Below are 12,189 nucleotides of genomic sequence, written 5' to 3' on the forward strand. Positions count from 1 at the left end.
TCCTCGAGTGAACAGCAGCTGCAGCAGAGGAGTTTGAAACCAGCGGTTTCTTTCCTGCTGTATTTAAATGGCTCTAAGCTGATTTGCCTGCTCAGATTTACAGCAACATTTGGCTGCTCAGTTTGTGATGCAAAGATGCATTAGTGGAGCTTATGATTGTTTGTGTATGTACTGAGTGCTTTGTAATTCTAGGTTTTATAGTTTAATTTAACAGTGGATTTAGTGAGTATTTATGGAACCAGTAAAATGCAGAAAAAAATTTGCTTCAACTAACAACAATTATTTAGATTGCATTTTCATTAGTAGTTTATGCACAGTATCTGTGATAGTAATCAAAACAGTAATCCATAATGATGAGCACAAAGCAAAAATAGTGTTTCCTTTATTTCTTTTAATACAGTTTTCCATTTATTTTACAAAGTGATTTAAATCAGAAGTTGTCCAAATGTGTGTCAGTATTCTTAATTCGTAATGCTTTATACTTTTCATTGTATATAATGTAGGCCTTCTTTTTTGTTGGCACAGTTGTTTTCCAGGAAGCAACCTATCACACAATTTATTATTTAAACACAAAATGATGCAAACATGATTGTAATTTTACTAATTTCTACTGATTTTTTAATTACCTGGTGATCATTCTGAGTCTTCTTACAGTCTAAAGCACATCTATTAGCTTAACTTAGGGGTTTTCCAATGCTGGTCCTCCAGGTACATGCCCTGCATGCTTTAATCACGTGTCAAACTCAAGTGTAAACATTATTGTGTGTAAACATGCTGGTATCCCTTACCATACTGCTTTCAACATGTTGTTGAACATATTTAATTGAGAAATATTTTTATTTTTTTATTGGCGCTCAGTCTATTTCTGCTTACAGTAGGTCTCAGGCAACATGTACATGAAAGTATACATTTTGTTTAGGTTGTCCTCCAAAGGCTCAGACGTTATATATTCAAATTTGCCTTTTAACCTTCTCTTAAAGGTTTTTGCAGTTTGTTTCACTTTTTCTATGTGTGATGTGTAAAGATGCTCATCACAAAAAGGACCAACAACATTACAAATAGTTGAGCACAAACATGCACACACAAAACATTTTCAACTGTCATGAACTGTCAATATTAGACAATGTTTGACTTGAAGGCAACATGATCACCACCTTCACATTAAGCGCTTCTATAAATCTCTTTTTCTCATGAAATTGGTGTTTAATTCCAGAATAATTAGGTATATTATTTTACTTCACACTTTCTTTCTAATGTCTAAATCTAAGCAAATGTGAAAGAACAAACACTCACAGATTGTGACCACACAGGTGAGTAAACAGAGTGTTCCCTGTACTTTGGAGTGGTGAGTTAGTCTAAGCACACTGCTTGAGTCTGTGTGTCATAATGAGCCAGATCACTAACAGCAGTAAAATGGCCAGAGTTTGTCTGCTGGTTTTCATTGTTGGTCTTCAACTGGGGATTCCTGGAGCGAGTGCTGAGATCACAGAAGACAACACAGGTAAACCGCAGCTTTTTGGACTTGATTGTATTGGAAAAAACAGACAAAGATTTAGAAAGCATAGGAGCTGAAAAATCTGCTCTCATTAAGCATCGTCACCTCTGAAAGCATATCAAAGTAAATACAGAATAGAAAAGTTAGAATTAAGTGAAAAAAAAGATTTTTTGTTCTTTTGATAGTTACTGCACATTTTCATCAAAATACTATGTTATTCCGATTGTGAAATGTAATTTTATTGAATATTTTGTTGAGATTAGTTAAAATTTATCACCGAATATGTTATTCACATTTGGTTTAACGTTATCTTTTATCATCAGTTCAATATACCTCTGTTACTTTAATCAGAATATATAGCAGACAATTTTACTATAAACTGAAACTGTGATAAGAGCTGAAATGAAATAATCTCACAGTGTGAGATCAGGTTTGATCAGGTTTTCCCCCTGTTTTCTTTTCAGAAACCGTGTTTATCTCTCAGCAGAAGGCACATGTGGTGCTGAAACGACAGCGGAGATTCAACAGTGGGCGTCTCGAGGAAGTGCTACAGAAAGCCAACCTGGAGCGAGAATGTAGAGAGGAGCAATGCACCATGGAGGAGGCCAGGGAGTGGTTCGAGGATAATGAAAAAACTGTAGGTTGAACACAAGCACCAGAAGGACCAAACCTTCTGCTTTAAATGTTAAAAGAAAAAACTGAAACCTTCTCTTTAACTTACGTTTCACTTCTAGATGCAATTCTGGTCCCTCTACACTGGTAAGTCAAATATTTGTCATCTTCCCACACTGACAAGTTAAATCAGCTCTGACCCCCTACTGTGTTTGTTTTTATTGCTTGTGCATAGATGGTGACCAGTGTGAGTCAAAGCCCTGTCAGAATGGAGGAGTTTGTGAGGATGAATTAAGCTCCTATAAATGCTGGTGCAAAAAAGGCTTTATTGGTAAAAACTGTGAGATTGGTAAGTGGTAACAGCAAGCAATGATGTTTTCTTTTAAGACCTGGCGTTCTGATGTGTTAGTTTACAGTTTAACATTTGATTTTATTTTTTACAGAAACGGCCAAACAGTGTTCGATCAACAATGGTGGATGTGCACATTTCTGCAAAATGGAAGGACGCCAACGTGTGTGTCACTGTGCAGCTGGTTACAAAGTTGGGACAGATAGAAAAAGCTGTGAACCGACAGGTAAGTTAAAAACAGACCACCTATAAGTACACATGCACTGTAAAACAATTGTTAAAATCTTGTTTAGAGTGTTTAATGTCTGCTCCATAGACCATCAGGTACCTGTAATCTAAAAAATCAGCAAGATTTTTCAGATGTTTAGTGTGTATAATTCATATTCTGGAAAAGTCAACAAAAATATAAAACTCTATCTCACCTCAATGTGGCTAAAAACTATTGATGCATTTATTTGTGTTTTGTTCTTCAAGTGAAAACTCTCCTGATTGTTTCATGATGTCTCTATTCCTTTAGTTCCTATTCCACAATGATAAACTTTTAACAAAACCACATGGAACAAAAATGATCACATAAAAGCAGAAATATAAGAATATGCACAGTATACTGAACGTTATTAATTTGTTATTTTACTAAAAAAGTAACACATGGTAGTGCAATTTAATATGACGCAACAACAGTAAAGTTGTCAAGCTCAACAAGTTACAACCAGCACATCATGAATATGTAAATCATTCCATAAATTAGATGCAGCAGCAGAGAAGGTTATGCTCATTTGCAGACTTCTGTATTAAAATCGCAACAGCCTAATCATGATGATAGAAAGGTATAACTTTGTTTCCAAATCTTTGGGAAAGAAGAAGGTGTTCACACTGGCTTTTAAAAATCACACAGTTTTGAAATGAAAATTTACTGTATGCTGTAAAAAAAATCTCAGGAATGCTGTCTGGATTAACAATCACATTTCATAAAAAAACAAAAAACAAAACAAGATTAGATTAAATTAAGATTAACTTAATTTACTTGTATTAATGCCTCCATCCATGTTAGACAGTGCAATAAAGACTTCAGAGTTGAAAATATGTTAAGAATAATTAGCAAAGAAGGTATAACACAGATCATGTTGCCAAAAATACTAAAATTATAAAAGCAGGAAAATCAACAGATAAATTCAACTAATTTGAACCTTTCAAATTATTTCAAATTTATGTGGTTTTCATAAAGCTGGAATGAAACTTCCCATAAAATCAATGTGTATCTGCAACGTTAAGTCTTTTTTTTTTAAGTCAATCTGAAAATGTTTGAGTTTCTCATTTGGAAATGTTGACAGCTGGTTGTTATACAGTAAAAAGACAGAAAGCTGGACCCGTCATGTTTGACATCCTCCATCCTTTAAGGCATAACAAGCTGACGTTTCAGTTCGCAGCTGTCAAATAAAAGACATTGCTACTGAGTGAGGCTGACAGGGTGAAGATGCTTAGAGCCAAGTAGTGAGCAGACAATAATGATCAGATAATCACACTACTGACATGGAAAAAAGGACAGCAGATCTCACAGCCCCAATTCCAAGAAAAAATACTAAAACCATTCTTACCAATAAGCCACAAGGTAAGCATACACTGAGCAAACCTGAAGTCTACCAACTCATAATTTTTGCAACAATGTTGCATGAAAATATATTACCAAATATATTTTGGTATATATATATACCAATATATATATATATATACTTTATATATATATATATATATATATATATATATATATATATATATATATATATATAAAGTGAAAATATATTACCAAATATATTTTGGTATATATATATACCAATATATATATACTTTATATATATATATATATATATATAAAGTGAAAATATATTACCAATAAAAACATTGGAAAACAGAATTAAACAGAAGCTGTTAAGTTTACAGATGATCTTTAAGTGATAGAACTAACTAATCTCCCCTTTTGTTGCCTTATTTTCCCCTCAGGGCCGTTCAGTTGTGGTATCGTAAGCCTGTCCTCTGGCCTGGTTGCCAGATCTTTCAGGTGGACACAATCCTCCAACTCAACTAACTCCACCAGACAGGATTACGACTATGATTACACTGAAGAAATTGAGGATTACCTCAACTCTCCAATGAACGAATCAAAACTGTTCAACAACTCAGCAGATTCTGTATTAAATGTCAGATCAGTTGGGTTGGATTCAAGTTCCTCCTTAAATCAAGCCGAGACTATCAACTCTACAGCAGAGCTAGATGACAGCAAAAGTCCCAGGCAAAAGCGTTCCTGGGATTTGCCTGTGCTCCCCACCATCGTAGCCCAAAAGAACGTGGACGAGAGGATTGTTGGAGGAAATGAAGCCACACCTGGCGAGATACCTTGGCAGGTAGTGTTACTGAAGGCATAAAGAGAATGATTATTTTTGACGGATAACTTATTTTGTTTTGTATGGAATCAAAGCTATTGGTTTATCTTTACATTGGATTAAAAACAATGTATTAACATGTCGGAAAACTGTGATTAATCTTTTTCTTGCTTCTTTTCCAACTATTACATGACACAAATACTACCTCACAATGTTTCCTTGCATATGAGATGTTTCTTTATCTCCACCATTAATTTTAGCCTAATCTTTCCAGATTCTCACAATAATATTCCATATATTAGACTATTTTTGACATGTCAATTTATTTCATTAATTTAAGTTACAAATGAAACACCTGTAGATTAATTACACTGAAGTTTCCAAGCCTTTATTTCTGTTTTTAGCTGACATTTAAGATTAAAATATTACATCAGACAATAAATGTACTACAAAAATGTGGGCTCAAGAAAAGCTATGTGTAATACTTGCTTAAAGGTTGCTGTTTTTAAAAGGCTCTTTTATTTTAAAAAATTAGCCTTATCAGAATGCATATTCTAGTTTATTGAAGATAACTTGTATAGTTGGAAATACACTTTATTTTTTAGGCATGCCAGAGTCTGTAGGCCCTAAGCAGGCTTTTATTAAGGTTACAGTATGAGCTGAAAAATACTCAGAAATATGTTTTTTTCATGCATCTAATCAGTTCTTGACTGTACAGGACATCACTATTTAAATCGGTGGAAGAGACACAGAAGTTAGCTGCATCTATCACTGAAACATTGGAATGTCATGTATCATAAACAGATTCAATAGATTTATTATGTTCTTTTTTATCTATGTATTTTTGCCACACTTTAGCTTTCTTAGCTTACACTTACACTTTAGTTTTCGGGGGGGTTTTTTGTTTACCAAACAAATTTAAACCTTTTGGGGGGAAAAAAACAACAACATTTTACTTAAACTATGTATGGCAAACCATCCAGGTCCTGCAGCAGCAAAGCAGCCCCAGACCATCACACCACCACGACAATGTTTGACTGTCAGGATGACACTCTTTTTCTGAAATGCTGTGTTTGTTTTGTACCAGATGTAATTGGATCTGCACCTTTCCCAAAGTCTGGAGATTATAAACATGTTTTTTTGTCAAATACGAGATATACTTTATTGTTTTAGACCTGGAACTATCCTATCGAATTGTAAACACTGACCATGTGGCAAGGGAGGGCTGGCGTTATTTAGATGTTTGAACATTGAACATCTCCTTGCTTGTACTTGTGACAGTGCAATGACAATAAAGTTGAATTCTATTCTATTCTATTTTAAAAGTCTACAGCAGAACTGAGACTGGAGAGTAGAAACCTGTCCTGGGACAAAAACAATTGAAAAGACATTGGAAATAGTTATTGCTGTGTTAAAAACCAACACAAGACTGTGGAGAGGTTTATATGTTTACGTTTGATGAACTGATGACTAAAGTACAAGTGTTGCTATGTGTGTTTTCAGGTGGGCCTGATGGCTTTTTCACCCAAGCGAAACAAAACGCTGCCTATCTGTGGAGGCTCTCTGCTAAGTGAATTTTGGGTAATCACTGCAGCCCACTGCCTGGAGGTGGCCAAACATAAAGAATACGCTATCTTCGTAAGACTTGGTAAGACAAAACAAAAGAATATCTAACTGTATACCTTAAAACTGATTAAACTGGGATTAACAGAGCACACAGACCTTCAAATAAAAGGGGTTCTTTATTCTCAAAAAGAAAAATGTTCTCTGAGTTGCAAAAATGAAAAAATAGTCCTTTTTTACATGAATGGTCCATATAACACTAGGATGACGCTCCTAACCAGCAACACTATTAGCACTCAACAGAGTTGCTTCACAGTTTATGACATGGGGTAAAAAAGGACAAACGGAAAAACATGACGTCAGGAATATCACTTCAGCTTTGTACATGGAAAATAATACAGTTCAGACATTAATTACTGAAAATCTGCATTTTTTTACTCATGTGGCCATGAACCTTACCAAGCTCCGCCCACAACCGACCCACGTGACCGCAAGTCTCACAAGCAAAGCCTCGCGGCGCCTTGTTTCTATGTAAACGACTCGATTAGTGCATCATTTCTACCGGATTTTCACAATATATCAGCTAATAATTGGACAGAGGAGCTAACAAGTTCATGTCATCATCTGGGAGGAGGCTACTGGTTTCTCAGTCACAAGCTGGTTGCAAAGGTGTCAGTCAGTTATGGTAGATCTGAACTTTGACCTCAATATGAGAAGCTACAGGCTGACAGGAGGAACCAAAGAGCTCTGTAAAGGTAAAGGTAAATTTCACATAATTATCACTGTAGAAGCCATTTGTTTGTTAAAATTTTATGAAATATATTTGTTCTATTTGATGTTTGTTGTGAATGACGTAAACTCACAAACGAACGAGGTAATTAGTCCAACGTTTAGAAACTACAGCGACTGTAATGCGCCACAGCAAAGGTAAACAAAGGTAAAATAACCTGAACAGGTGATCAACTCAAAACCACTCCTACCTTTTTACTCTCTCTCTCTTTGTAGTTTAAGCACACATGTTACCGTGGCAACCGCCTGCGCCCTGCAAGACGAGCAAAGATTAAGTTAAAAACATAACATTCAGTCCGTTACAATATCAAGTTTCCAGGCTTGATATTTATTTCTCGATTATTAATCAGCGCTTCCCTGAACACAGCAAGGGTTGATTGACTAGCTGTACTTGGTGCTAACGTGGCTAACAGGAGTAACAGTTTAGTCCAAAGCCTTTTCTGCTAAAATAAAAATCTTTAGTGTATGTCAGATACAGACACGTTGCATATTGATCTGTTTAGCTAACGTAAGACTGTGTAGCAGACAGGCGTCAAGGTGTAGAAGTTGTATCAGTTCTGCTATTATGCTGTACTTAGCTAACGGGAAGCTAAGTGTGTTTGTGAGGCCACGCACGTGACCAGGTAGAATGGGCATCAGCCAATGAAACGCGGCTCCTCTGGTAAGGTCCATAAAGTCGTCTTCTCCAATAAGTCTCTGCTCCAAAATGTCATTCACTTCCGTTTTATCAGTTAAGGTGCCAAAGTTCTTAAACAAGAAGTTTTTTCAACTTCCGGTACTTTTAGACCTCTCTATCACAACAGCACCCCATGCTGAGAAAAACAAGAATTACAACCAGTAGATGAAATAAACGTGGTTACATTGAATTTTCTGTATATGCTTGGGAGCTAATCACAGCTAATTTTTAATATTTTATTGTTTCATACAATGTCAAGCTCTCATGTCATCAACATTTCCAGGTGAACATGATGTGAATGTGGTCGAGGCTTCAGAGAGCAACCATGAAGTGGCGGAGGAGCACATCCACCCCCGCTACAACTCGAATCACTCGCAGTTTAATCACGATATCGCCCTGCTGAAGCTCGCCACTCCCGTGGAACTGTCCAATGAGAGACGTCCCATATGCGTGGGCCCAAGCGCCTTCATACAGGACCTCCTGAAAGACTCCAGTAGCTCTGTGGTGAGTGGCTGGGGACGGATAAGGGACAAAGGTCTTGAAGCTGACAAGCTTCAGAAGTTATCGGCTCCTCTTGCGGACCGAACCCTGTGCAAACAGAGTAGCCGGGACCACATCACCCGGTTCATGTTCTGTGCCGGCTTTGCAGACGGACTGAGCGATTCGTGCCAGGGAGACAGCGGCGGCCCGCATGCCACCAACTACAAAGGAACTTGGTTTCTCACCGGCATCGTCAGCTGGGGGGAGGGTTGTGCCGAGAAAGGAAAATACGGCATCTACACCCGTGTTTCACGATACTACTCCTGGATTGTTCAGACAACAGGGATCTTACAGTCCAACTAAAATATGTAGTTCAGCAAATTCAGGATTTCTTTTGACGGTTCCAAGCTGTTGATATCTTACCTAAAGGAAATACTCTTCGTTCCTTTATTTGGACAAAACAGATTAGTTAGTCCAACTGCTAGTCTGAGAAGGACGAACAATAGAGAGGACGTCCACTCTGACATCAAACATGTTTTTATTTTTCCATAAATAAATTATAATAATTATAACGTGTTGCTTGTGAAAAACGGAGCTCTGTAGAATCATACTTTACAACATGCTGTGGTGGAAGAATGAAACGCCCTTCTTGATATTTTTCTGAACATTTCCACCACTAGATTGGGAACAAAACCTCTTCCATGAATCTACAATAAATGTGCATGCAAAATTTAGCCCTGTCTTGTAGCATTTGTATAGATTTAACTCTACTGTGATTTTTCTTCTAAAACGTATATTTATAACTGGTTATATTTGTTTTTCTTTATTTCACAACTTCCCTTTTATCAACAAGCAACACATCAGATGTTCTCAACATTTCTTCGACAAGAAAACAGTTTCTTTGTGTCTGCATTGGCCTGAGGCTCACCATGAAGAAACTGATCCCATCAAGCTTTTCTGCTTTACAATGCTGTCTTCCCAGCTAAATAATTATTTCATATGTGAGAAAAACAGGGGTCTTGTAAGTAAGTAGTGTATTCTGTATATCAGTGATGATGAAAATAGGAAACAGTTTTCTTAATTGGATCAAAGCAGGATGATCACAGGAAACTAAAAATTAGTGAGGTGCAGATGAAGACATGAAAAGTAAACAGTAGGAATAAGGTTTTAAAGATAAGACTAGAAATGAGCTTAACTATAAATCAAAACATAGCAATCCAAAAATCATGTGATGGAGTCAAAAAATAAAACTAAGCATTGACTTAAATAATCTATTTTTTAAGATTGTAGCTGTGGTTGATTCATTAGGCACATTGTGGCCCCAGACCTAGCAGCTCTGACAACAAACCAGTACATCTCAATAAAGGAATTAACAATTCATCACAGGCAACAGACTAAGAATTAATCTAAGTACACGTCAAAAGAACGCTGAGATTATATTTTATTAGGCAATAAGAAATTAAAACATCTTTGTGTGATTTTATGAAGTTCAGTTTTTCTGCAAAGACCCACAACATCAGAAGAGGAGTTGAAATAAACCCCTTAGACACATCAATCAGACAGAATCAAATGAAATAACCATGTGCTTACATTTCAGAAAACAGTTACAGGCATTATGCATTATAATACAAGCTTGTTCAATGTTTCAAAGGATAGAAAAAAAGTGCAAAGTGAGCAAATGCAGCAAACAAGTTCAAGTTCAAGAAGCCTGTCAGAACAAAACCGTTTCTAATGTCTGAGTTGGTTTGAAAAATCTCACAAAGCTGTAGCTACAGTCCTGTAGGTGTTAAATACAGTGAGATTAAATCTAGTTTCACTGGTGAAGTTAATCTTGAATTTGGTATTACTGGAAGGGTTACTTTATTTTTAGGATATCACTAATAGTGTGTATTTTTAGCCTATCTGTTTAAGTCAGTTGATAGTTTTTGACTGCCTAAGTTATCTATTTAGATACATTTTACATACTAAACTAATAATAATCTTTGTATTTACATATTCATATTTGAATTTCGCTGTCTCAAAAAGTGTCATGTTATTATAAGTGGCAGTGTTTTAGTGCCACTTCTTACACTTATTCTGTGAAAAACCATTAGTTAGACAAGATCCGTGATAATATGGAAAAATCAGTCGTGGCAGTTTTTACAGAGGCAGTAAACCGTCTGTCTGTTTCTTCATCATTTCAACTCTCATTAATCTTTGGTCACCTCTTTTTTTTTTTTTTTTTTTTTACAATTATAGCCAACACTAACCACAGTTCTGTGTGTGTAAAACAGCAGAGGAGGCAAAAATAAAGCTAAAGGTAAGTGCAAATCTATAGAGAGGTATTTGTCCACACAGCACTGTGCTTGATAGATGAATGTGAGGAGAACAAGAAACATTTCATGAATAGGTTACATATGTTTTAGCAGCAAAGCCCAAAAGCCCAAACCAGGATCAAATACATTTGTAATTACTCAAAATACTTTAATAAGCAGCAATCAAATAATAAAGATTGAAAATGAACAACAAATGAATTAAAAGGCCTGAAATGGATTTCTTTCTTTGCCACTTTGAGGAGAATAAAGCAGAAACAGAGAATGGATGGAGGACAAATACAAATAGATGGGAGTTACATTAATTTTGAACAGAAGTCTATTTTCTTGTATTCTTTTCCAGTTCTTCTAGATTACTGACCAGTATTGTAGCATTAGGTTTACTTTCCTCCTGCATTTTTTCACATTGTATAATATGAGAAATACCAATGTTGTGTGGTGAATAACGTTTCTCTCTCACAGAATGGTTCCTGATTGGCAGAATGCGTAATATAACGGATTACTAAACAGAACTGAATTAAGTTAAACTTGCCCATCATCATGTCCTTAGACGTTTTACTGTAAATAAATCAATCTTTTCCTCAGAATGCATCTATGTATATGACCATGAATTACAATAAAACATCTGCAAATTGTCTTCATGGTTCATTGTCTTTTTGCATGCGTGATTGCATGCAAGAAGTTATCCTTTTATTTGATATTTTTAAGACGAAAGGAAGAACCACCGACATAGATGCAGATTGTACAAGGATCAAGATATTGCTAATGTGCACCTGTATGAGAACTGACTCTGATAAATTATCTTGTGGCTAGGCCTGTCGCGATAAACGATAAATCGATTAATCGTACGATAAATAAAAACTATCGACCTCGTTTTAATTATCGGCATTATCGTCTCTTCCGGCCTTCTTCTCTTTCTGTTGATGACACCGAATGAAAAAAGGCTCAACTCCGGTGCTCTCCACTGACCCCCCCTTCCTCATTTCCTTAGTGTAAAGCTCAGCGCAGAGGACACGATCTTACAGCTGTCGGCCGATTGTCGGCCCATTTTCAAAACCTGACAGACCACACATTAGTCGACAGAAATCCTAGGTATAACGGTTTGATCGGGTTCGTTCCTGCCGTGTGGTGTCCAACAATGGGCACAAAATAATGGCTACAAGTCCAGTGAACTAATTTTAAAACCAGGCATTAATCAATGCTTTACTGCAATCTACCTGCAATGCATGTTGCTAGTGTCAGCGTAAAGTCCTGACTGAATGAAAATCATTAGAACATATTTATGTCACGTTAACGAAGAACAGCTGAAAAGTTACCGGGTTTATCAACTGCGGTAGCAATTTCGCTCCAACTCCTCCCCTTGTCATTTCTATATTCTTTGCGTGTTGAATAAACATTAATGTTGTTTCCACATGGCTGGACTTCGGGTTGCGCTGTGTCAGCTGTTTGGGATTCCCCGAGGTAATTTCCCCTCAGAAAGCACGAGGAGAATCCGCGCTTTCTGATTGGCTACCTGTCACATTCAACAGGTGTAG

The 12,189-nt window shown here is 36.5% G+C and overlaps 1 protein-coding gene across 1 annotated transcript; it reads left to right on the forward strand.

Moving 5' to 3' along the window:
* The first annotated feature begins 1,352 nt into the window (after window positions 1-1,352).
* Window positions 1,353-11,290, forward strand: LOC114153445 (coagulation factor VII-like). The gene is made up of 8 exons (XM_028031998.1): window positions 1,353-1,501; window positions 1,960-2,132; window positions 2,230-2,254; window positions 2,343-2,456; window positions 2,551-2,682; window positions 4,455-4,855; window positions 6,338-6,482; window positions 8,146-11,290. Exons 1-8 carry the CDS (start codon window positions 1,387-1,389, stop codon window positions 8,703-8,705), a joined length of 1,665 nt encoding a protein of 554 aa, XP_027887799.1. The 5' UTR covers window positions 1,353-1,386; the 3' UTR covers window positions 8,706-11,290.
* The last annotated feature ends 899 nt before the right edge of the window (window positions 11,291-12,189 follow it).

The sequence above is a fragment of the Xiphophorus couchianus genome, chromosome 11, assembly GCF_001444195.1.
Source record: "Xiphophorus couchianus chromosome 11, X_couchianus-1.0, whole genome shotgun sequence".
Lineage (NCBI taxonomy): Eukaryota > Metazoa > Chordata > Actinopteri > Cyprinodontiformes > Poeciliidae > Xiphophorus > Xiphophorus couchianus.

Bases quoted from the DNA above. Each gene is read 5' to 3' on its own strand.
- LOC114153445 (XM_028031998.1), top strand. From the start codon at position 1,387: ATGAGCCAGATCACTAACAGCAGTAAAATGGCCAGAGTTTGTCTGCTG. The intron at 2,457-2,550 runs GTAAGTGGTAAC...TATTTTTTACAG, and splicing joins TGGTAAAAACTGTGAGATTG to AAACGGCCAAACAGTGTTCG. The intron at 6,483-8,145 runs GTAAGACAAAAC...CAACATTTCCAG, and splicing joins CGCTATCTTCGTAAGACTTG to GTGAACATGATGTGAATGTG.